We start from the raw sequence: 25,069 nt of genomic DNA, 5'->3' as shown, positions 1-25,069 counted from the left end.
ATGTCATTTGTTAAACCACTTCAAAATCAGTGTAGATGAAGGGGAGGAGACGGGTTAAAGAATGATTTTTAAGCCATGAGACAATTGATACATGGATTGTGTATTCAGAGGGTGAATGGGCAAGGCAAAATATTTAAGTGCCATTGAGCAGGGTATGGTAGTAGGTGCCAGGCGCACCGGTTTCTGTCAAGAACTGCAACCCTGCTGGGTTTTTACAAGTTCAACAGTGTCCCGTATGTATCAAGAGTGGTCCACCGGCCTCCCGGGTGGCGCAGTGGTTAAGGGCGCTGTACTGCAGCGTCAGCTGTGCCATCAGAGTCCCTGGGTTCGCGCCCAGGCTCTGTCGTAACCGGCCGCGACCGGGAGGTCCGTGGGGCGACGCACAATTGGCCTAGCGTCGTCCGGGTTAGGGAGGGCTTGGTCGGTAGGGATGTCGTTGTCTCATCGCGCACCAGCGACTCCTGCGGCGGGCCGGGTGCAGTGCGCGCTAACCAAGGTCGCCAGGTGCACGGTGTAGCCTCCGACACATTGGTATAACATGTTCTGTTATAATCTCCACCCGGCACAGCCAGAAGAGGACTGGCCATCCCACATATGCTCTCTCTAATTCTCTCTTTCTTTCTCTCTCTCGGAGGACCTGAGCCATAGGACCATGCCCCAGGAATACCTGACATGATGACTCCTTGCTGTCCCCAGTCCACCTGACTGTGCTGCTGCTCCAGTTTCAACTATTCTGCCTTATTATTATTCGACCATGCTGGTCATTTATGAACATTTGAACATCTTGACCATGTTTTGTTATAATCTCCACCCGGCACAGCCAGAAGAGGACTGGCCACCCCACATAGCCTGGTTCCTCTCTAGGTTTCTTCCTAGGTTTTGGCCTTTCTAGGGAGTTTTTCCTAGCCACCGTGCTTCTACACCTGCATTGCTTGCTGTTTGGGGTTTTAGGCTGGGTTTCTGTACAGCACTTTGAGATATCAGCTGATGTACGAAGGGCTATATAAATAAATTTGATTTGATTTTGATTTGATTGGTGCGGCTGGCTTCCGGGTTGGATGCGCGCTGTGTTAAGAAGCAGTGCGGCTGGTTGGGTTGTGTATCGGAGGACGCATGACATTCAACCTTTGTCTCTCCCGAGCCCGTACGGGAGTTGTAGCGATGAGACAGGATAGTAGCTACTACAACAATTGGATACCACGAAATTGGGGAGAAAAAGGGGTAAAAATTCAAAAAAGGACATCCAGCCAACTTGATACAACTGTAGGAAGCATTGGAATCAACATGACGCTTTGGACACCTTGTAGAGTCTATGCCCTGACAAATTGAGAGTGTTCTGAGAGAAGAAAGGAGGTGGGGGGAGGTGCAACTCAATATTTGGAAGGTGTACTTAATGTTTGGTGTACTCAGTGTAGATCATGATTTGTAGGGACTTAAGGGGCCGTCTGACAACAGAAAGTACAGTGTTAACGATGCCAGTTAGGATTTATGGGTCATGCTGTCCTAATAGGACATATAGTCTTGAGAGATCCTATGAGAATGAGACTCGTCGTTGATCATTAATCCAGTACTGACCCACCCATGTTGAGAGATAGGACAGGGTTCAGAGGTCATGGGTTAGGTCAGGAGTTTTTCCTGGTAGGGAAGGTGGTCAGGAAAAACTCCTGGCCCAAATCATGAACCATGGGATAGGGGTCATGCAAAAACTGAGCATGGTGTGAGCCGAAGAGACGACACCATGTACAGAGATAGGTACATGCTTTTAGGTTAGGGTCTATGGGCAGAGATATAGGAGATACAAGCCTATTATTTACACATACCTTTTCAAGCTGACTGTGAACATGCTGCACAATCAGATCCAAGGCAACAAAGTTCTCGCCCCCTAAAATAATCAAACACACACATATCTTTTATAGCAGAATCACTACAGATATCATTTGTAAAAAGTTTTTACTGTTCTGAATTGAATCTAAAGACTCTATACATAGAAGCAGTGTTTCTAACACACTGGTAGTATGCATCTACCTACAAGCCACTCACCCCTGGGGACCACAATATCCGCCACCTGCACAGTGGGTTCGATGTACTGCTCAAAGGACGGCTTGACAAACTTGTTGTACTGTTTGATGACCCCGTTGATGTCCCGGCCGCGGTCCGATATGTCCCTCTTCAGACGCCTGACCAGACGGATGTCCGAGTCGGTGTCCACAAACACCTTCATGTCCAGCAGCTGGGGGAGGAAGATGGACAGAGAGGAAGAGACAAAAGGGGTAAGAGAGGTCATGTACATAACCAATTGCAGAAGTTCTCAACATGACAGATCTTACTTTTAATAGGGCAGTATTTCCCAAAGATCATTTCAAGGACGGGGTGCTGGGTAAATGCACCCACAGCAACATTCAGGGTGGCCCACCTACATGATGGTTCGAGAATCAATGTCCTAGGGTCAAAATAAGTTAAATGGGAATCTGATGGCCTATTGGGTGTTTGAAGCTCTTTTCCTGAACACACATCAGATACAGCTAGCCAGCCAGTCAGGGGAAACAAAAGCCAGAACTCAAAGCTCTAACCTCAGCAAAAACTAAACTGAGGAGGATTAATGGTCAAGCATCACCACTGTATGTGACGGAAACACAAGAATAGGCAACAACTCAAAAACAAGAGCTATTGATGACTATCTGGCCATTGAGTGTTGGGAGCGTAAACTCAGAGAACCAATGAGACTGTCAGTCATTGGGAAAGTAAATCTGCTTCCTGACCAACCGGGCCATCACAGCTGTCACCCTATAGGAGGAGGGGATGAGGAGTGGGGCTCCAGCCGCTCCCCATGATCAGACTCAGCCTTCCCCTCTATCGCTCTCTCTCTTACTGGAACCTCTGTCAGTGTGGGGAAAAACTAGAGCAGGGCAGTTTAGCAACGTTTTACACCACTGCAGCTTAAAGATGGCAGGTCATTGCCGTGCCAGAGAGGACCTGACTCTTGGTGCAGCCAGCACGGTAATGTTTGTTGGAGTCATGACAAAGGGTTGAGAGGGAGCCAATTTATAGGAAAGTAAATAAACCGGTTGATAAGAACATTTAGTACTAAGTGAGCCACAATTACAACAAAAATAATACGACACTTCTATTGAAAGAATGAAATTGAAAGTACATCCAATTACCTGCATTGTTTGTTTGGCTTATCATCCTAGCCCAGCTTAGGCCAGCCTCTCTGTACAATAGCCGAATTGATAAATCACCTTCCTGCAACACAAACTCAAAAAAGTTCTGGGACACTGTAAAGTCCATGGAGTATAAGAACACCTCCTCCCAGCTGCCCACTGCACTGAGGATAGGAAACTCTCAACACCGATAAATCCACTATAATTGAGAATTTCAATAAGCATTTTTCTACAGCTGGCCATTCTTTCCACCTGGCTACCCCTACCCCGGTCAACAGCACTGCACCCCCCACAGCAACTCGCCCAAGCCTTCCCCTTCTCCCAAATCCAGTCAGCTGATGTTCTGAAAGAGCGGCAAAATCTGGACCCCTACAAATCAGACGGGTAAGACAATCTGGACTCTTTCTTTCTAAAACTATCAGCCGAAAATGTTGCAACCCCTATTACTAGCCTGTTCAACCTCTCTTTCGTGTCGTCTGAGATTCCCAAAGATTGGAAAGCAGCCGCGGTCATCCCCCTCTTCAAAGGGGGGGACACTCTAGACCCAAACTGATACAGACCTATATCTATCCTACCCTGCCTTTCTAAGGTGTTCAAAAGCCAAGTCAACAAACAGATTACCGACCATTTCGAATCCCACCGCACCTTCTCCGCTATGCAATCTGGTTTCAGAGCTGGTCATGGGTGCACCTCAGCCACGCTCAAGGTCTTAAACGATATCTTAACCGCCATCGATGAGAAACAATAGTGTGCAGCTGTATTCATCGACCTGGCCAAGGTTTCGCCTCTGTCAATTACCACATCTTCATCGGCAGACTCGATAGACTTGGTTTCTCAAATGATTGCCTCGCCTGGTTCACCAACTACTTCTCTGATAGAGTTCAGTGTGTCAAATCGGAGGGCCTGTTATCCGGGCCTCTGGCAGTCTCTATGGGGGTGCCACAGAGTTCAATTCTTGGGCCGACTCTCTTCTCTGTATACATCAATGATGTCGCTCTTGCTGCTGGTGATTCTCTGTTATGGGATTTTCATGAATAATGACTAAATGATGTATACGTTTAACGTAGAACTATAACTAACAGAATTCTACCCTGTCTTTATATAATGATAAATAATGTTTGTTCATTAGGAAGAGGTTATGTAGCATAGACCTAGGAAGAAAGGAATGTATGCGTGTGTCGAAAGAGAACGAAGAGGCCCATTAACCTATGTTTGAACCGACCCGGCTGTAACTCTGGGGAGATAGGACAGAGAGAGCCCCTCCAGAGCTCTCGTATCTGGGGGAGACTGGAACTGTCAGCTGAATGGTAATAAACTGTGGTGAGACTTCATGAGAAAATCCCATGGTTGGTGTGTATGTATGTAGGTTAAGAGAATAATATAAAAGGAACATCTTTGTATATACAGTGGGGCAAAAAAGTATTTAGTCAGCCACCAATTGTGCAAGTTCTCCCACTTAAAAAGATGACAGGCCTGTAATTTTCATCATAGGTACACTTCAACTACGACAGACAAAACGAGGGGGAAAAAAATCCAGAAAATCACATTGTAGGATTTTTTATGAATTTATTTGCAAATTATGGTGGAAAATAAGTATTTGGTCACCTACAAACAAGCAAGATTTCTGGCTCTCACAAACCTGTAACTTCTTCTTTAAGAGGCTCCTCTGTCCTCCACTCGTTACCTGTATTAATGGCACCTGTTTGAACTTGTTATCAGTATAAAAGACACCTGTCCACAACCTCAAACAGTCACACTCCAAACTCCACTATGGCCAAGACCAAAGAGCTGTCAAAGGACACCAGAAACAGTAGACCTGCACCAGGCTGGGAAGACTGAATCTGCAATAGGTAAACAGCTTGGTTTGAAGAAATCAACTGTGGGAGCAATTATTAGGAAATGGAAGACATACAAGACCACTGATAATCTCCCTCGATCTGGGGCTCCACGCAAGATCTCACCCCGTGGGGTCCAAATGATCACAAGAACGGTGAGCAAAAATCCCAGAACCACACGGCCTAGTGAATGACCTGCAGAGAGCTGGGACCAAAGTAACAAAGCCTACCATCAGTAACACACTACGCCGCCAGGGACTCAAATCCTGCAGTACCAGACGTGTCCCCCTGCTTAAGCCAGTACATGTCCAGGCCCGTCTGAAGTTTGCTAGAGAGCATTTGGATGATCCAGAAGAAGATTGGGAGAATGTCATATGGTCAGATGAAACCAAAATGGGAACTTTTTGGTAAAAACTTAACTCGTCATGTTTGGAGGACAAAGAATGCTGAGTTGCATCCAAAGAACACCATACCTACTGTGAAGCATGGGGGTGGAAACATCATGCTTTGGGGCTGTTTTTCTCAAAGGGACCAGGACGACTGATCCGTGTAAAGGAAAGAATGAATGGGGCCATGTATCGTGAGATTTTGAGTGAAAACCTCCTTCCATCAGCAAGAGCATTGAAGATGAAACGTGGCTGGGTCTTTCAGCATGACAATGATCCCAAACACACCGCCTGGGCAACGAAGGAGTGGCTTCGTAAGAAGCATTTCAAGGTCCTGGAGTGGCCTAGCCAGTCTCCAGATCTCAACCCCATGAAAAATCTTTGGAGGGAGTTGAAAGTCTGTGTTGCCCGGCAACAGCCCCAAAACATTACTGCTCTAGAGGAGATCTGCATGGAGGAATGGGCCAAAATACCAGCAACAGTGTGTGAAAACCTTGTGAAGACTTACAGAAAACGTTTGACCTCTGTCATTGCCAACAAAGGGTATATAACAAAGTATTGAGATAAACCTTTGTAATTGACCAAATACTTATTTTCCACCATAATTTGCAAATAAATTCATTAAAAATCCTACAATGTGATTTACGGGATTTTTTTTCAAATTTTGTCTGTCATAGTTGAAGTGTACCTATGATGAAAATTACAGGCCTCTCATCTTTTTAAGTGGGAGAACTTGCACAATTGGTGGCTTACTAAATACTTTTTTGCCCCACTGTACATGGCAGAGCACTCTAAATAAACATTCATGACTTTGCAGCTGGGCCTCCATCTGATTCATTCCAACCAGTTTCCTACAAATTCTGGGTTTCAGGCCGAGTAATCAATTCAATTGGGTTTATGAACACTGAGAACATAATTCTTGTGACAGTCTCTGATACACCTCTACGCAGACGACACCATTCTGTATACTTCTGGCCCTTCTTTGGACACTGTATTGACTAACCGCTAGACGAGCTTCAATAGCATACAACTCTCCTTCCGTGACCTCCAACTGCTCTTAAATACAAGTAAAACAAAATACATGCTCTTCAACCGATCGCTGCCTGCACCTGCCCGCCCATCCAGCATCACTGCTCTGGACAGTTGTGACTTAGAATATGTGGACAACTACAAATACCTAGGTGTCTGGTTAGACTGTAAACTCTCCTTCCAGACTCACAAACATCTCCAATCCAAAGTTAAATCTAGAATTGGCTTCCTATTTCGCAATAAAGCATCCTTCACTCATGCTGCCAAACATACCCTCGTAAAACTGACCATCCTACCGATCCTCGACTTTGGCGATGTCATTTACAAAATATCCTCCAATACCCTACTCAATACATTGGATGCAGTCTATCACAGTGCTATCCATTTTGTCACCAAAGCCCCATATACTACCCACCACTGCGACCTGTAAGCTCTCGTTGGCTGGCCCTCGCTTCATACTCGTCACCAAACCCACTGGCTCCAGGTCACCTACAAGACCCTGCTAGGTAAAGTCCCCCCTTATCTCAGCTCGCTGGTCACCATAGCAGCAACCACCTGGTGATCCAGCAGGTATATCTCTCTGGCCACCCCCAAAACCAATTCCTCCTTTGGCCGCCTCTCCTTCCAGTTCTCTGTTGACAATGACTGGAACGAACTACAAAAATCTCTGAAACTGGAAACACGCATCTCCCTCACTAGCGTTAAGCACCAGCTGTCAGAGCAGCTCACAGATTACTGCACCTGTACATAGCCCATCTATAATTTAGGCCAAACAACTACTTCTCCCCCTACTGTATTTATTTTGCTCCTTTGCACCCCATTATCTCTACCTTGCACATTCTTCCACTGCAAATCTACCATTCCATTGTTTTACTTGCTATATTGTATTTACTTTGCCACCATGGCCTTTTTTGTTGCTGTTGCCTTTACCTCCCTTTTCTCACTTCATTTGCTCACATTGTATATAGACTTGTTTTTCTACTGTATTATTGACTGTATGTTTGTTTTACTCCATGTGTAACTCTGTGTTGTTGTATATGTCGAACTGCTTTGCTTTATCTTGGCCAGGTCGCAATTGTAAATGAGAACTTGTTCTCAACTTGCCTACCTGGTTAAATAAAGGTGAAATAAAATAAATAAAATAATAAATCACCCGGAACAGAAGTGCTTTCATCACGATTCTTAGTTGCTGATACTATATGCATTGCGATTCGATGTTCCAAACATATTGCTCACCATATGTCTGCTGCAGAGAGACAGAGCCATGAGAAAATGAGTTTGCCAAAAACAAATGGTCTCCCTATGTAAAAAGAAGATGAGAACAAGCTATGAAAGAAAAATACTGGAGTGTTGGTTCAGGTACAGCCAACGCACGCAAAAATAATATTGCGACATTGTCAAAGAGATACATCGGCAAAAATAATATCCTGATGTTTAACTATCGATTTTTTTCCCACCCCATCACTACCAGACACACACCCTCTAGTTCAGGGGTCTCCAACAGGTCCACCTATGAGTTGCCTGCCAAACAATTCAGAAAGTATATGTAATTTTTCCATTGCATGTGTTCAATGGCAAACTGTCATAAACAAATCTCACAAGTATCAGACACCGCAAGCTCCCAGGTACTATGTAATCAACGCAACATAGACATTATACCACCCCTGGTTAGCCACTATTGGCTTAAAATGCCAAACCTAACAATATCTACCAATTAATTTCCAGCAATATTGCCCGTCTCTCTGTGTGGTGCACCCGTTTGTCTATTGCTCCGTGTAGCCCGTTGATATGATAACCGTCTTCTGGGTTGACAGAAATGCTTTCCCCAAATCCTTCATTTAAATGTTAACTGCAAAGTAGGCTTACCTGGCAGAAGTCTATCATGAGTAAGTATACTGTATCATTTGCAACTATTATTTGCTAACTTTTCCATGAAATGAGCAGCAGCAGTACAAAACCATCGCTAGACCGAGATATTAGACACATTCCTTGCGCTGTAGATGTGCAATTAAAAGGTGGAATTACACTCAAATCAATTTGTTTTCCATTTTCCAAATTGTCTTCTGATGGGATTTAACCATTGACATGGACCCAAAACATCTAATGTGGTTGTTTCTTTATGAACAATTGTAATTTTGATAGTGAAAAACTAAAAAGAAATTAAATAATGAAAAATAAAAATGAGAAAATATAATTTGGGAAAATATACAATATATACCCCCCCTTTATTAACCAATATTTTACCAGGTATATTGACACAAAACATAGTATAGATAAAGTAGTGCACGATGGACCTGGGGAAGAGTTGCAGGGAAGAGAAGAATGTGCCTATTTGAAAGCTAGAATATTTTTTTTATAATTGTACTTAGCTACTTAAAAAAATAAAAAAAATAAGCAAAGTCCCACTCATGCTAGAGAAGGTTGGAAACCCCCTGCTCTAGTTATAATGAAGAGGCAAGGAGAGTCCAAGGCATGCCACAAGTCCAGGACAAATGTGATTGGGTCTATCTGGTCACCTCATGGGATCATACTTGTCTAGATAGTTCATGGATTTAGATGAGCCAACATGGTCTTTGTGAAAAGTTGTTTACCTACGTTGTAATAAAGAGGACCAAGATAATCAAAGCTGACAAGGGCTGCCTGAAGAACTGCCATCAATTCTACTACAACAGTACTAGTAGTATTGTTGCTTTGTTCTAAAGGGAAATGATTCATGCATTCTTCTCTGAAGAGAGCTGGGCTTCAGGTTAGTTATGTTTTACTCTAGCCAAGACTGCTGCAGCACTGGGTTCCCAACAACACCCCACCCCCCAGACCCTCCATTTCTATCAGTCATTCTCTAGCCCAGTCACCCATAGCCAGCCCCTGCCTGAAACCTAATCATAGCAGATAGCTGTGAGCAGGGGAAAGTAGAACAGTGAATACAGAGCCATCCAGCAGAGAGAATCCATCTAATTTCCCTGAATCTGCTTCAGGATGGCAGCGGCACTCCATTAATCAGCCTGGCTGGCATCTCTGCAGCATGGCAGAGTAATTCATCAGGTCTGCTAGGCTGGTGGGGTAAGAGGGAGGGAGAAGAGAGGAGCAGGAAAAAAAGAGCAGGGAGCGGGGGATGACTGGAGACCAGAGAGAAGACCAAGTACTGTAGAAAGGAAAAGTGAGCATTTCATCTTCTTACACTCACCTTAAAAGCAGGTTAAAATAACACAGCCTCACCTTCAAAAGCTCCTTGTTGGCAAACGCCAGAATCCCCTCAAATATGACAACATTGGCACCGTAGACAGTTTTCTGAAGAAGAAAAAAAAAACACACCATAAAAAAAAGTTTCTCACCACACAAAGCAGATTATTATGTACAGTGTACATAATTAGACAGACAGACAGCATATGGCAGAATGGGGACTGGGCCTTATGATAGATGTGCCCACCAGGTGTGCCAGGTAAATGCGTGGGCAAATGTCTGGCAGAGGGAGACCGGTGGGTTGACGAGGTGTGAGGGGCACAGCGCCTTGGCAGCACCCGTCTGCTGTCCTGTCAGCACCATATTCACAGCTAAACTCAAATGTTTGTGCGCCGCTCCAAATCCCCCCTCCCATTCCTCCGCCCTATCCCCCTCTGATTAACAGCCCTTTGTGTGCTGTAATTACCACTGCAGCTATCTGATGTGATTTTGTTTTTTGCACCACAGGAAGTAGTCCCCGAGGTGGCAGAGCAGAGCAGGTCCAACTGACTCGTCAAGATCTGATGTTATCAGAATTAAAAATCAAGATGTCCAAAACAAGAGATGGACTGTCAGTGACTCAAAAGGCCCAGATTTAACCGTGTGTGTGTGTGTGTGTGTGTGTCAGATCCCTCAGGTAGTACTGCCTAGTCAGGGAGCTACAGACTGTCACGATCCCATTCCAGGAGTCTGACGAGCTCGGAGCTGCAGTGAATGACCAGGCTACATCTGTATTGATCAGAGAAAGAGGATCTCGTACAGAGAGAGAGGTTTAGTGTTCATGTTTCATTCATTTATCACATTATTACCTCCTGGTGATAGAAAACTGTTTTTTTTGTTACAAGTAATGTTATTGTTTTCCTGGATAGATGTACTTCTTTCAGCCATGAAATTACATTGAGTCTTGAAAGTAAACATTAAAACGCAAAATGCAATTCTCATAACAACATACTCATTGTTGATAGTCAATACATGCAGTGGTTTAAAATTCATACAAGCATTTTCTTTGAGATTACTGCCGAGACACAAAAGACAATCATTGAAAGTGTCTTGACACACCTACTCATTCCAGCATTTCTCTTTATTTGTTTTACTATTTTCTACATTGTTGATGAATAGTGAAGACATCAAAACTATGAAATAACACATATGGAATCATGTAGTAACCAAAAAAAAGGAGTGTTAAACAAATCTAAATATATTTTATATTTGAGATTCTTCAAAGTAGCCACCCTTTGCCTTGATGACAGCTTTGCACTATTGGCATTCTCACAACCAGCTTCATGAGGTAGTCAACTGGAAATGCATTTCAATGAACAGGTGTGCCTTCTTAAAAGTTCATTTGTGGAATGGCTTTCCTTCGTAATGCCATTGAGCCAATCAGTTGTATTGTGACAAGGTAGGGGTGGTATACAGAAGATAGCCCTATGTGGTAAAAGACAAAGTGCATATTATGGCAAGAACAGCTCAAATAAGCAAAGAGAAATTACAGTCCATCATTACTTTACGACATGAAGGTCAGTCAATGCGGAACATTTCAAAAACGTTGAACGTTTCTTCAAGTGCAGTCGTAAAAACCATCAAGCGCTATGATGAAACTGGCTCTCATGAGGAACGCCACGGGAAAGGAAGACCCAGAGTTACTTCTGCTGCAGAGGATAAGTTCATTGGAGTAACCAGCCTCAGAAATTGCAGCCCAAATAAATGCTTCAGAGTTCAAGTAACAGAACTCAGAGGAGACTGCGTGAATCAGGCCTTCATGGTTGAATTGCTGCAAAGAAACCACTAATAAAGGACAGCAATAAGAGACTTGCGTGAGCCAAGAAACACGAGCAATGGACATTAGACCGGTGGAAATCTGTCTTTTGAGTCCAAATGTACGATTTCTGGTTTCAACCACTGTGTCTTTGTGAGACGCAGAGTAGGTGAACAGATGATTTTTGCATGTGTGGTTCCACCATGAAGCACAGAGGAGGAGGTGGGATGGTGCTTTGCTGGTGACACTGTCAGTGATTTATTCTGTAGCAATTCACCTCCAGGCTGTGTAAGGGCTATTTTATCAAGTAGAGTGATGGAATGCTGCATCAGATAACCTGGCCTCCACAATATCCCGACCTCAACCCAATTGAGATGGTTTGAAATGAGCTGGACCGCAGAGTGAGGGAAAAGCAGCCAACAAGTGCTCAGCATATGCAGGGACTCCTTCAAGACTGTTGGAAAAGCATTCCTCATGAAGCTGGTTGAGAGAATGCCAAGAGTGTGCAAAGCTGTGATCAAGGAAAAGGGTGGCTACTTTGAAGAACCAAAAATATATTTTGATTTGTTTAACACTTTTTTTTTACTCCAGCAAGAGCTCAGACTTGAACCTGATCAAACATCTCTGGAGAGTCCTGAAAAAAGCTGAGCAGCAACGCTTCCCATCCAACCGGAGAGTTGGAGAATCTGCAGAGAAGAATGGGAGAATCTCCCCAAATACAGGTGTGCCAAACTTGTAGAGTCATACCCAAGACTCAATTTAGTAATCGCTGCCAAAGGTGCTTCAACAAAGTACTGGGTCTGAAAACTTAAGTAAATGCGATTTCATTTTTTAAAAATTATTAGTAATTCATTTGCAAAAATGTATAACAACCTGTTTTTGCTTTGTCATTATGGGGTATTGTGTTTAGATTGATTAAATTGTTTTTTCCCTCATCAATGTTATAATAACGCTGTAACGTTACGAAATGTGGGAAAAGTCAAGGGGTCTGAATACTTTCCGAAGGCACTGTATTGCCATAGCAATGTCTGAATGTACACAGACAAATAGCAGGATCAACTTGGTGAGATTGTAGACTCCTACATTGATAGTGCAGTTTGTTTAGGCGATTTTACAGCTAGCCAGCTACTTAATATGCTGATATTGACTTTGCCATTATTGTGTGTAGCTACTTTTGCTAGCTACCTAGCCAGCCCAGAGAGAGAGCATTGCATTGTGGGTTTTGTAGTCAACTTGAGTATCAATAGATTTCCAGTGGCGTAAAGTACTTAAGTAAAAATACTTTAAATACTACTTAAGTAGTACTTTAAAGTACTACTTAAGTCGTTTTTGGGGGTATCTGTACTTTACTTTATTACATTCCTAAAGAAAATAATGTACTTTTCACTCCACATTCCCCCCCCGACAAAAAGCACTTGTTACACGTTTTGACAGGAAAATGGTCAAATTCACACACTTATCAAAATAACATCCCTGGTCATCCCTACTGCTTCTGATCTGATGGACTTAAACACAAACGCTTCATTTGTAAATTATGTCGGAGTGTTGGAGTGTGCCGCTGGCAATCCGCCAATAAAATTTATTTTTTTTAATTGTGCCGCCTGGTTTGCTTAATATAAGGAAATTGAACTGATGTATACTTTTACTTTCGATACTTAAGTACATTTTATCAATTCCATTTACTTTTGATACTTAAGTATATTTAAAACCAAACACTTTGACTTTTACTCAAGTAGTACATTATTGGGTGACTCACTTTTACTTGAGTCATATTCTCTTAAGGTATCTTTACTTTTACTCAAGTATGACAATTGACTACTTTTTCCACCAATGTAGACTTCCACAACAATTTTCACGTTGCTAGCAAGGTTGTTATAACAACAAAATGAAATATTTGTTCCCCAAAAAATAGTTCTCACATATTACAGTTATTTAAAACTGTAAATCATAAGAATCATAAGTCATAGACCGTTCTACCTGCTACCGCATGGCAAGTTACCGGAGCGCCAAGTCTAGGTCTAAAAGGCTTCTTAACAGCTTCTACCCCCCAAGCCATAAGATGCGTGAAAAGCTAATCAAATGGCTACCCAGACTATACTGCTGCTACTCTCTGTTTATTAACCATGCATAGTCACTTTACCTCTACCTACATGTTAACTCGACTAACCGGTGCCCCTACACATCGACTCTGTACTGGTACCCCCTGTATATAGCATCACTACTGTTATTTTTTGTTGCTCCTTAATTATTTGTCATTTTATTTACTTTCTCTCTTAAAACTGCATTGTTGGTTAAGGGCTTGTAAGCAAGCATTTCACGGCAAGGTTGTATTCGGCGCATGTGACAAATAACATTTGATTTGAATACGTAGTTTTGGGTGGATTATTGCTTTAAGACAATTTACTGAGTCTGCCTTACCCACTCCTTGCGGCGGCAGTGAGAAGTGAAGTCGTAGACGGGTACTTTAATGCTCTTGCCCTTCTTCAGCTTCCTCAGAACAGTCACCAGCAACTCAAAGTCAAAGGCCTCTGGGTGATCAAAGTTATACTCATTCTTAGCTGCCAGCTCCTGCTCATCTTTGGTCAAAACCTGGTGGGGGGGAAACAAGGTCACAATTCAGGAATTCAATTACACTCTTGCCTGACCTGCATTTGTGTAGATCTGAGAGGATTGGATTGGTTGAAGCAATATGGCAAACATTCCACCTAGCCTATCAAAGGGCAAGATGGAGCTATTTAAATACTCCTACTGTCCATGCCTTTGCGATGTGCACAGGTACCTAGGTGTGGGGGCCTATTTGTGCAACAAAGCACGAGTTGTTAGAGCCATTCCCTTGTCACATAAAAAAAAAAAAACATGGCCCGCTACAGTAAAACATACTTAAAAGCCATCGACTTTTGTTTCCATCACAGCTAGGGACATAATTGACATGAATGATTCCATTAGTTCCCTTATTGGTTAGGGGTTTAAAGCTAAATAAAAGCTCAAATCAGGGTTAATTACTGACCGTTTGGAGGATTGAGGACAGAGCAGGGTACACACAACCACCAGGTTGTTGGTCTGCTTCACTGATCAAGTTAAGCAGAGGCAACTTTCTTTAACAACAGGGAACCAATTCAATCAGTCTATTGGAGCAGCTGCAGTGGTCTCAGAATGCGATTGAGTTGAGTGGTTCTGTCTGGGTAGACTGAGGATGCCTCTAGAGGGTACTGATAGTTCTGTGCTCCCTAGGTGTTGCTGCCTCTATACTAAATCAGAGGGGGAGCCAATAAAGCATTCAGCATGAAGCGGGTCATGAAATTACATTCATTGGCTAGTTTACCTTCAACAGAATGTCTTATAAGTATACCCAGGAGTTATTCCTGAACCTGTGACCTCACCAATGATAAACTCCAGGCCATACTTATAAACATAGCTTATTATGCAAGTTTACCTTATAGAACGAGCCCTATAGTTTACCTTATAGAAAGAGTCCATGGAGAGGAGGACCACCCAGGGAACATCTAGAGCCTCGATGATCTTATTGGCCACCGTGGTTTTTCCAGAAGCACTTCCTCCACAGAGGCCTCCAGGAAGAAACATGAGGGGGTAAGACAGGGCTCCTGACAAACGTACACTAGGAACCCAGAACAACAACCCTGGGAATAAATCCAACAATACCTGCTGTGGTTGTGGAAATCTGGATGCAGTGCTTGTCGTGTCTGCTCCTGCACAGGCAGTGGAACCCCTATCATAATGTACTGAATACATAAACCAGGGAGGTGCACATAACACAGGGTGCAGTTCAAAACTGCGGAGTTAGGCTATAAACTTGCACAGACAAAATATTCAAGATAACAAAATGGAACTGAAAACTGTCTGGATAAGCTGTTTTTCAAAATATTTTACTTTGAATTGAGCTATGTTGACACAACAAATGAAACTCGGCCATCAGACTAACTGACACAGAACATGAAGCAACCCATCCAGCAAATTAAATTAAATCCGTCTGGAATTGTTGCCTAGAGACAATAACAAACAGCTCTGGCTCTGATGATTCAGGGCTCCTTTTTATGTGCTTACCATCTCTCCTCTCCCTTGGACCTCTGAGGCAGGTTGGTTATTCTACATGAGCAGACTTTCTAACCTTCAATCAACCGAAGCAGAGTGCTGGCCAGAGCAGAACAGCAGGATGGCCTTTTTACAGGAATCATCAACCAAAGCACATCCAAGTGTGAAATGTAACCAGTCAAGTCCGGCTCATTGAAAGTAACAGATTGCGTATTAAAGATAGCCTTTGTCTCAGTCAGCAGCACTCAAGCCAATCAGATGTGTTTAAACAAAGTATGGTCCGGCTGGGTAATTCATACACATGGTTCATTTCATTATGGTGTGTAAAGCGTACAGGGGTGCCTTACTGGGATGACCAGAAGGACCCCGGCCAAATGTAGAATATAAGCTACAACCTAAGCTAGCATGGAGGTTGCCCTGAGCACTGATGAGATCCTATTATTTTAGGATTTCTGAAAACCTTTTTCAAAATGTCTCTTCAATTTCCACACTGCCTATCAACTCTCCAGGACAATGTCTGGTGACTGACCATTGCCGTGCATGTCATTTCTGTTCATTAAGTTGAGTTTGAGGTTGCAGGTAATGAGTCATGACAATTAGAGCCCTGCACGGACATGAATTTTCAGCAACTACAGTACAACCCATGCCTACCACTTTCAGGCCCTACCCTACCCAAGCCTGATTTATTCTGTTAAATTTTAGGCCCTAGCCGAAACAACTTTCTCCATTAGTAAAACCATGAACTGCTCCTCTCTGTCTGTCACTTGCTCCACGTGCAGGTAGCTCGATCTTCATGCGCATTGCTAATGGAGGCACTGAGTCTAAGTAACCATAGCAATGGCTCGCTTGGGCTGCTCTGCCAGAGATTTAGAGAAAGAAGATATGAATCCCATTGGGCAATGTATGGAGAAACGTATAACACCACACCCAGCAGACTGTCAACCAATCGTGTTCACGGTGTCATGCTGCGCCATGTGGTTGCTAAGCTAATCGTCACGCAAACCCCTCTCAAAGTTAGGGTATGAGTCAAGAAACCTGCCTACTTTCCTCAAAAGTACGTAATGTCACGATTCGAAAGCTCACAGATAAGTTACTTCTCACACTTCGGAAAAGATTTGAAATGTTGTACTTACTGTTGACAAAATTCATGCTAATGTTGGGTTCTCCTTGTCCCAGAGTCGTCTAGAATGCACCGTGCAGCCCATTGCCGTACCATGGGCAATGTACACAATGGGCGTTGATACGATTTCAGTGGAGTTTCCCCATCTCCTCAAAAGTATCTCTGGCTCATGGCGCAGTGGTCTAAGGCACTGCTATCTGTGCCACTAGAGATCCTGGTTCAAGTCCAGGCTCTGCCTAGAATGCACCGTGCAGCCCAGCGTCGTCCGGGTTAGGGGAGGGTTTGGCCGGCAGGAATGTTGACCCATCGCGCATTAGCGACTTCTGTGGTGGGCCGGGCGCAATGCATGCTGACACGGTCGCCAGGTGTACGATGTTTCCTCTGACACGTCGGTGCGGCTGGCTTCCGGGTTAAGTGGGCATTGTGTCAAGAAGCAGTGCGGCTTGGTTGGGTTGTGTTTTGGAGACACGGCTCTCGGCCTTCACCTCTCCCGAGCCCGTACGGGAGTTGCAGCGATGAGACTACCAATTGGATACCATGAAATTGGGTAAAAAATAAAGAATATATATATATTTTTTTAAGTATCTCTGGCTCTGCTCAACAATCGAAGAGACAAGAGCATTTAGCTGTTAGCTTCTTTTGGTCACTCTAAACTCCGACAAAACTCAAGGAACATTATAATTTGAAAAAAATAATTTATCCTGTCTTATCTTTGACGAGATTGAAGCACTTCTGACACCATGTTATGATCTTAGTCATATAGGACTGTAATGCGCAAATGGCTCAGCTTCAAAATGTTAGTGATCAATTTAGTGATACCCGAGCCCTACCCGTACCCTAGTTATTGTTGAAAAAAAAACAGGCCCTACCCGGCCCTAACTCAAAGTATAATGTTGGGGCCTTCCGGGCTCGGGTAGCCGAGCACTAACAACAATGTCAAATGATAGCTCTCTTACCAATAACGAAAGCCTCTTTGAAGGTGGTCCCAGTGACATTGTACCAGGGGGGCCTTCCTGCAGTGTAGATTGTCCTCTTGTTGGTCCTCAAAAGAGGAGGCTCAGTCTTGCTCTGGCTGGTGGTCCGTTTCCGTGGAGACAGTGAGGGAGTCAGAGGGCAGCGGGGGTGTTTCGGAAGACTGCCCAGAGAATCATCTCCACTGCCACTGGTGAACAACAATAACACAAGGGACAAAAACGTTAGTTCCGCTAAAATTCTGCCTAGTCATTATTTAGCGCTCTTCACTGGATAACCCATAACCCAGATTTTCCATTGAAGAGGATTGTATTATAGCTATTAACTTTGATTAATCTGTGACATGAATCACTTCAAACATCCACTCACAAAAGCCATCATATCTATATATACCATCAGAGATGCCGTTTAAGCTCATAGCTGCCCCATGATTATGATCAGGACAATGATCTGGGCAATTTGATTACAATGTGTCTGTTCTGTGGAGAGAAAAGAGAGGGGGTCCATACACTCGAGGAACCCTCATCAGTAGCGCTCCGCAGTTCTGTACTGTCTGTGTAGGTGAGGGAGAATGGGGGAAAACTTGACCACCCTCTCCAGGAAATCACACAGTTGCTGGGGGGCATGGGGCAGGCACTCGCATGAGTAAGGCTGTCATCATTTGGACAAAGAGTAGAAAATCGAAATGTGTGACAACAGCTGGACTGTATGTCTAAAAGTGATTTCCTTACCTACTTTTCCTCTTCACCTGCACTGATCTGAAAACACAGGACAAGTGAAAAAATGTTGGTAATTCAAATAGGCGAAGGAGAGAAACACACTTTAGACTATTGAAATGAACACCTGGATGTTCATTTTCACTGTTGCTACTCTGTTATAATGCCAACTCGGCATCTGAGATCTGAATCATTGCACCCACATTCACTGCCACGTCTATGTGACTGTGCATTAGCTAACGTTTGCTAATGTAGCATTAATGAAGCGTTATTCTAGCCGGCTGGCTAGCTAATTCATTGAGTACATACACCATAACTAAGCAACATACTTAGCTTGCTTCCATCGTTGTAGCTGAGATATTGAGTATAAGCTACCAGAAATAATTTATTTCAAATAAATATTAGCTTTGCCTGGCTAATGATAGCTGACTGGTTAGCATGCCAACCCACACGGCACACTCTGTATTGCTATGTTTGTTAGCCTGAAACATATAAATTATTTTTACATACCTGTCAGATCTAGACATCGACCGGTCTTCTTCTTTCTCCCCCTCTTCTTTTTGTGGCATCTGGACATCGTTTTGGTTCATTTTCATTGCCATGTTTCCATCTCGTACACACCGGAGACCGCGCGTAAACAAACACCGGATGAAGCGTCCTGACGTCACCTTTTGTGTACACGTGCGTGCGTGGAGTGCGCTCCATCCTCACTTCGCTGTGGTAAAACCAGCTTCCAGTTAGATATTCGCGCATTCAAACCTCAATAGCTTTCAAACCACTTGATTTGTAGTTGTGCATGTCTACTTTGACGATAATAGCATTTTCGAATATGAGAGTAAATAGAGCCAAGACACCTTGTCCGAGAGAGATTTACATGGTTATCAAAACGTCACATCGTGGCAAGCCTACACGAAACACATCCCTCATTTGAAGTTTTTCTAAAATACCCTTTGGAAAAAACTATTGGGACCGTTTCCCTGTTTGACTGCTAGGTTTTATGGGTATAATGACACCTACACTGTGGGGCTCTGTCGTCTGTTTGTGTTGTTGGTCTTGGCTAGTTTAATATTCCTGTTGGTTGTTGCAAACCTGTCGCTCAAATTGCGTGTATACAGTGCAGAAATACTTTTCAAACATAATGGAATACACACGCCAAAATCACCTTTCACGTGCCCAAAGTACTCCCCATCCACTACAACAGGATAGGAAAAGCCTGTCTAAACTGCATTGGTGACGTCGATGCCCAAACTCAGATTTTACAGAGGAGTTCCCGAAATTTAACGAAGACTGGATTACTATCAAGGTAAAGTTAGCCTAGCACAAACGAGCAAATTATCAATTTACAGTTTATCACCATATATGATCACTATTTGAATTGCAGCATGAGTTGAACGTTTCTCAAAATGTTTCACTGGTTCAGTTTGGTTACAACTTTATCACTAGAAAGCAGATCAGCTAAAATTAACGAGGAAAAACATGAAATAATGGCAATAGGTAAAAGAATAACTCATGATCTACAGCAATTCTTTAAGTGGACCACAAACAAATGAAATACTTAGGCAGCTTAATAAGTGACAAACAAAAAAATACAGTTGAAGTCAGAAGTTTACATACACCTTAGCCAAATACATTTCAATTCCACAATTCCTGACGTAATCCTAGTAAAAGCTCCCTGTCTTACTTAGGTCAGTTAGGATCACCACTTTTTTTTAAGAATGTGAAATGTCAGAATAATAGTAGAGAGAATTATTTATTTCAGCTTTTATTTATTTTATCACATTCCCAGTGGGTCAGAAGTTTACATAAACAATTCTACCAAATATTAATTGAGTGTAACTTGGGTCAAACGTTTTGGGGAGCCTTCCACAAGCTTCCCACAATAAGTTGGGTGAATTTTGGCCCATTCTTCCTGACAGAGCTGGTGTAACCAAGTCAGGTTTGTAGGCCTCCTTGCTCGCACACGCTTTTTCAGTTCTGCCCATACATTTTATATAGGAATGAGGTCAGGGGTTTGTGATGGCCACTCCAATACCTGGACTTTGTTGTCCTGAAGCCATTTTGCCACAACTTTGGAAGTATGCTTGGGGTCATTGTCCATTTGAAAGACGCATTTGCGACCAAGCTTTAACTTCCTGACTGATGTCTTGAGATGTTGCTTGAATATATCCAGATCATTTTCCTCCCTCATGATGCCATCTATTTTGTGAAGTGCACCAGTCCCTCCTGCAGCAAAGCACCCCCAAAACATGATGCTGTCACCCCCGTTCTTCACGGTTGGGATGGTGTTCTTCGGCTTGCAAGCTTCCCCCTTTTCCTCCAAACATAACGATGGTCATTATGGCCAAACGGTTCTATTTTTGTTTCATCAGACCAGAGAACATTTCTCCAAAAAGTACGATCTTTGTCCCCATGTGCAGTTGCAAACCGTAGTCTGGCTTTTTTTGGCGGTTTTGTATCAGTGGCTTCTTCCTTGCTGAGTGGCCTTTCAGGTTATGTCGATATAGGACTCGTTTTACTGTGTATATAGATACTTTTGTACCTGTTTCCTCCAGCATCTTCACAAGGTCCTTTGCTGCTGTTCTGTGATTGATTTGCACTTTTTGCACCAAAGTACATTCATCTCTAGGAGACAGAACGCATCTCCTTCCTGAGCGGTATGATGACTAAGTGGTCCCATGGTGTTTATACTTGCGTGCTATTGTTTGTACAGATGAACTTCAGGCATTTGGAAATTACTCCCAAGGATGAACCAGAGTTGTGGAGGTCTACAATTTTTTTCTGAGGTCTTAACTGATTTCTTTTGATTTTCTCATGATGTCAAGCAAAGAGGCAGTGCATTTGAAGGTAGGCCTTGAAATACATCCACAGGTACACCCCCAATTGACTCAAATGATGGCAATTAGCCTATCAGAAGCTTCTAAATCCATTACATCATTTTCTGGAATTTTCCAAGTTGTTTAAAGGCACAGTCAACATAGTGTATTCAACTTCTGACCCACTGGAAATGTGATACAATGAATTATAAGTGAAATAATCAGTCTGTAAACAATTGTTGGAGAACATTACTTGTCATGCACAAAGTAGATGTCCTAACTGACTTGCCAAAACTATAGTTTGTTAACAAGAAATTTGTGGAGTGGTTGAAAAACGAATTTGAATGACTCCAACCTAAGTGTACGTAAACTTTTGAAAAGTTGATTCTTCTTGGCTTGACTATATGTCCTTTCAACTTGCCGGAGACCAGCTGGGGGCGACAACTCTACCATTGCCCCAAGTAGCCTATGGCGATATTTCTTAATTTTTAAAAATCTTTATTTAACTAGACAAGTCAGAACAAATTCTTATTTACAATGACGGCCTACCGAAAGGCTAAAGTCCTTCTGCGGGGATGTGGCCCTGGGATTAATTTATTTTTATTTTTAAATACAATATAAATATAGGACAAAACACACATTGCAACAAGAGAGACACACCACTACATGAAGAGAGACCTAAGACAACAACATGACAACACAACATGGTACAAACATTATTGGGCAAAGTCAACAGCACAAAAGTCAAGAAGGTAGAGACAACAATACAGGCAGCCAAGGCAGCCACAACTGTCAGTAAGAGTGTCCATGATTGAGGGTTTGAATGAAGAGATTGAGATAAAACTGTCCAGCTTGAGTGTTTGTTGCAGCTCGTTCCAGTCGCTAGCTGCAGCGAACTGAAAAGAGGAGCGACCCAGGGATGCGTGTGCTTTGGGGACCTTTAAAACCTCTCTGGGATATCTGGGACGCTAGCGTCCCACCTCAACAACAGCCAGTGAAATTGCAGGGCGCCAAATTCAAACAACAGAAATCTCATAATTAAAATTCCTCAAACATACAAGTATTATACACCATTTTAAAGATAAACTTCTTGTTAATCCATCCACAGTGTCTGATTTCAAAAAGGCTTTACGGCGAAAGCATACATCGCGATTATCTGAGGACAGCGCCTAGTAACAAAAAACATACAGCCATTTTCCAGCCAAAGAGAGGAGTCACAAAAAGCAGAAATATAGATAAAATTAATCACTAACCTTTGATGATCTTCATCAGATGGCACTCATAGAACATCATGTTACATAATACATGTATGTTTTGTTTGATAAAGTTCATATTTATATCCAAAAATCTCAGTTTACATTGGCTCGTTATGTTCAGTAATGTTTTGCCTCGAAAACATCCAGCGAAATTGCAGAGAGCCACATCAATTTACAGAAATACTCATCATAAACTTTGATGAAAGATACAAGTGTTATGCATAGAATTAAAGATAAACTTCTCCTTAATGCAACCGCTGTGTCAGATTTCAAAAAAGCTTTACAGCGAAAGCACACTATGCAATAATCTGAGTACAGCCCTTAGCCACCAAAACAAGCCATACAGATACCCGCCATGTTGTGGAGTCAGTAAAAGTCAGAAATAGCGTTATAAATATTCACTTATCTTTGATTTTCATCGGAATGCACTCCCAGGAATCCCAGTTCCACAATAAATGTTTGTTTTGTTCGATAAAGTTAATCTTTATGTCCAAATACCTCCTTTATAACAAAAATCAAAAAGCAGCTAATTTAAAAACATTGACAGGTCAGGGAATCAGTCTCAAGATCATTCATCAGTGATTTAAAAATACCAATTGGGACAAGTTCTTCCAGTTTAAAAGTATTTTGTAAGGCGTTCCAAGATGATGGCGCAGAGTACATAAAAGCCATTTTACCACATTCAGTTCGGACATTTAGAACAGTTAGCAGGATAAAGTCCAGCGAACGAAGAGAGTAGCCACCACATTTCTGAACAATAAAAATGCCCAAATAAAAAGGTAATAAACCCAAAATGGCTTTGAAAATAAAAGTATACCAGTGCCTGAGCCTACGAGTGACTAGAGAAGGCCAGCCAACCCTGGTATACAAAGTGCAGTGTTACGTAAGGGTTGTGCCATGGTAAAGGGTGTCAATTGATCTCAAACACTGAGCGGAAGCATTCATATATAAAATATCCCCATAGTCTAGTAAAGGCATAAATGTAGCTGATACTAGCCTCCTTCTGGCTTCAAAAGAAAAACAGGCCTTATTCCTAAAATAAAATCCCAATTTCAGCTTCAATTGTTTTGTAAGTTGTTGAATATGCAATTTAAGAGAGGCCGTCATCAATTAAAATTCCAATATATTTAGGAGGTTACAACCTCAATCTCCTTGCCCTGACAGGTAGTAATAGGTGAAAGGTTCAGAGGTCTATTTCTTTCTTTAGAAAACACCAGTAGTTTAGTTTTGTCAGTATTGAAGATAAGCTTCAATTGACACACGGTATGTTGAACAGTATAAAAAGCAGTTTGCAAGTTCTGGAAAGCTTTTGTAAGAGACGAGGCACAACAGTAAATAACAGTATCATCAGCATAAAAATGAAGTTGCGCATTTTGGACATTTTTATCTAAATAATTTATATAAATAGTGAATAAGAGAGGACCAAGTACAGAGCCTTGGGGCACACCATTAAAGACAGACAATTTAACAGACATAAGCCCATCAAATTGAGTGCACTGAGTTCTATCAAACAGATAGTTAGCAAACCATGCAACTGCATGCTCTGAAAGACCTACACTCGACAATCTCTGCCTTAATATAGCATGATCAACTGTATCAAAAGCCTTAAAGAGATCAATAAAAAGTGAGACACAGATCTGTTTTTTTGTCAGGAGCTTCAGTGATATCATTTAAAACCTTCATGGCTGCTGTAATTGTGCTATTCTTCTTCCTGAAGCCAGATTGGTACATTGATAAAATAGAGTTAGTAAAAAAAACTATTTTAGCTGTTCACTCACAAGGGTTCCAAGCATTTTCACCAGGGGTGACAGCTTTGAGGTTGGCCTATAATTATTTAATAGAGTTGGATCTCCCCCTTTTAAAAGTGGTAGGACAAATGCTGGTTTCCAGATTTTCGGAATTTCATTACATTCCAGGGTTAGATTGAACAGATATGTAAGTGGTTCAGCTATGAAATCAGCTGCCAGATTTAAAAAGCAGGGACCCAAAAGATCAGGACCTGCAGGCTTTCTCTGATCTAAGGATTTCATGTACCACCTGCACTGAGAATGGCAAAAAGCTCAAAGTTTGGCCAGCTCTCACTGGTTCATCCACACAGGGTTGTACAGAGACAGAGGACACTGAATCAAACAGCCTACCAGATGATATAAAAGTGCTCATTGAAATAATTCAGCATTTCAGTTTTGTCATATACAGCAACAGAGTCCTGCAAAACACATGACGGTAATTAATTAACATTACTGTTACCAGACATAGACTTAATAGCTTTCCAAACCTTTCTAGGGTCATTCAGGTTATCAGTGGTAACAGACATAAATTATTCAGACTTGGCCTTCCTGAGAAGAAAAGAACACTTGTTTCGTAACTGCCTAAAAATAAGCCAATCAGCATCAGAACATGATTTCCTTGCTTTAGCCCAGGCTAGATTACGGTTGTGAATAATGCAAGACAGCTCAGAAGAAAACCATGGATTATACTGCCCTTTAACGCTGAACCTGCAGAATGGGTCATGTTTGTTTACTATTTGGAAAAAACTATCATGAAAGAATTTCCAGGCAGTTTCCACATCAGGGATAAGCTCAATCTTGCTCCAGTCAAAATAAAACAAATCATGAAAGTAAGCCTGCTCATTAAAACACTTCACATTTCTCTTACGAATAAAACGTGGGTTTGTCTTAGGAACCTTAGTATTTCTAACAGCAACAACAGCACAATGGTCACTTAAATCATTACAAAAAACACCAAACGCAGAATAT

The 25,069-nt window shown here is 42.4% G+C and overlaps 1 protein-coding gene across 4 annotated transcripts in view; it reads right to left on the bottom strand.

The window, feature by feature from the left end:
• Positions 1-18,901, bottom strand: part of LOC139407157 (uridine-cytidine kinase-like 1) — a 28,958-nt gene extending 10,057 nt beyond the window's left edge. For 2 of the 4 annotated variants that reach the window (XM_071150653.1, XM_071150651.1), the window contains exons 1-8: positions 18,755-18,901; positions 18,260-18,286; positions 17,513-17,718; positions 14,846-14,952; positions 13,805-13,975; positions 9,628-9,699; positions 2,026-2,230; positions 1,821-1,882 (exon numbers count right to left, since the gene is read on the bottom strand). In XM_071150653.1, the coding sequence (XP_071006754.1) occupies positions 1,821-1,882; positions 2,026-2,230; positions 9,628-9,699; positions 13,805-13,975; positions 14,846-14,952; positions 17,513-17,718; positions 18,260-18,286; positions 18,755-18,846 (942 nt within the window). In that variant the 5' untranslated portion in view covers positions 18,847-18,901. The remainder of the gene's footprint in view (positions 1-1,820; positions 1,883-2,025; positions 2,231-9,627; positions 9,700-13,804; positions 13,976-14,845; positions 14,953-17,512; positions 17,719-18,259; positions 18,287-18,754) is intronic. The other 2 variants (XM_071150655.1, XM_071150654.1) reach the window with 1 other exon arrangement.
• Positions 18,902-25,069: the final 6,168 nt, after the last annotated feature.

Source organism: Oncorhynchus clarkii, chromosome 4 (assembly GCF_045791955.1).
Source record: "Oncorhynchus clarkii lewisi isolate Uvic-CL-2024 chromosome 4, UVic_Ocla_1.0, whole genome shotgun sequence".
NCBI lineage: Eukaryota > Metazoa > Chordata > Actinopteri > Salmoniformes > Salmonidae > Oncorhynchus > Oncorhynchus clarkii.
The sequence above is the reverse complement of the archived record's forward strand: the minus strand, read 5'-3'. Positions and strand labels throughout refer to the sequence as shown.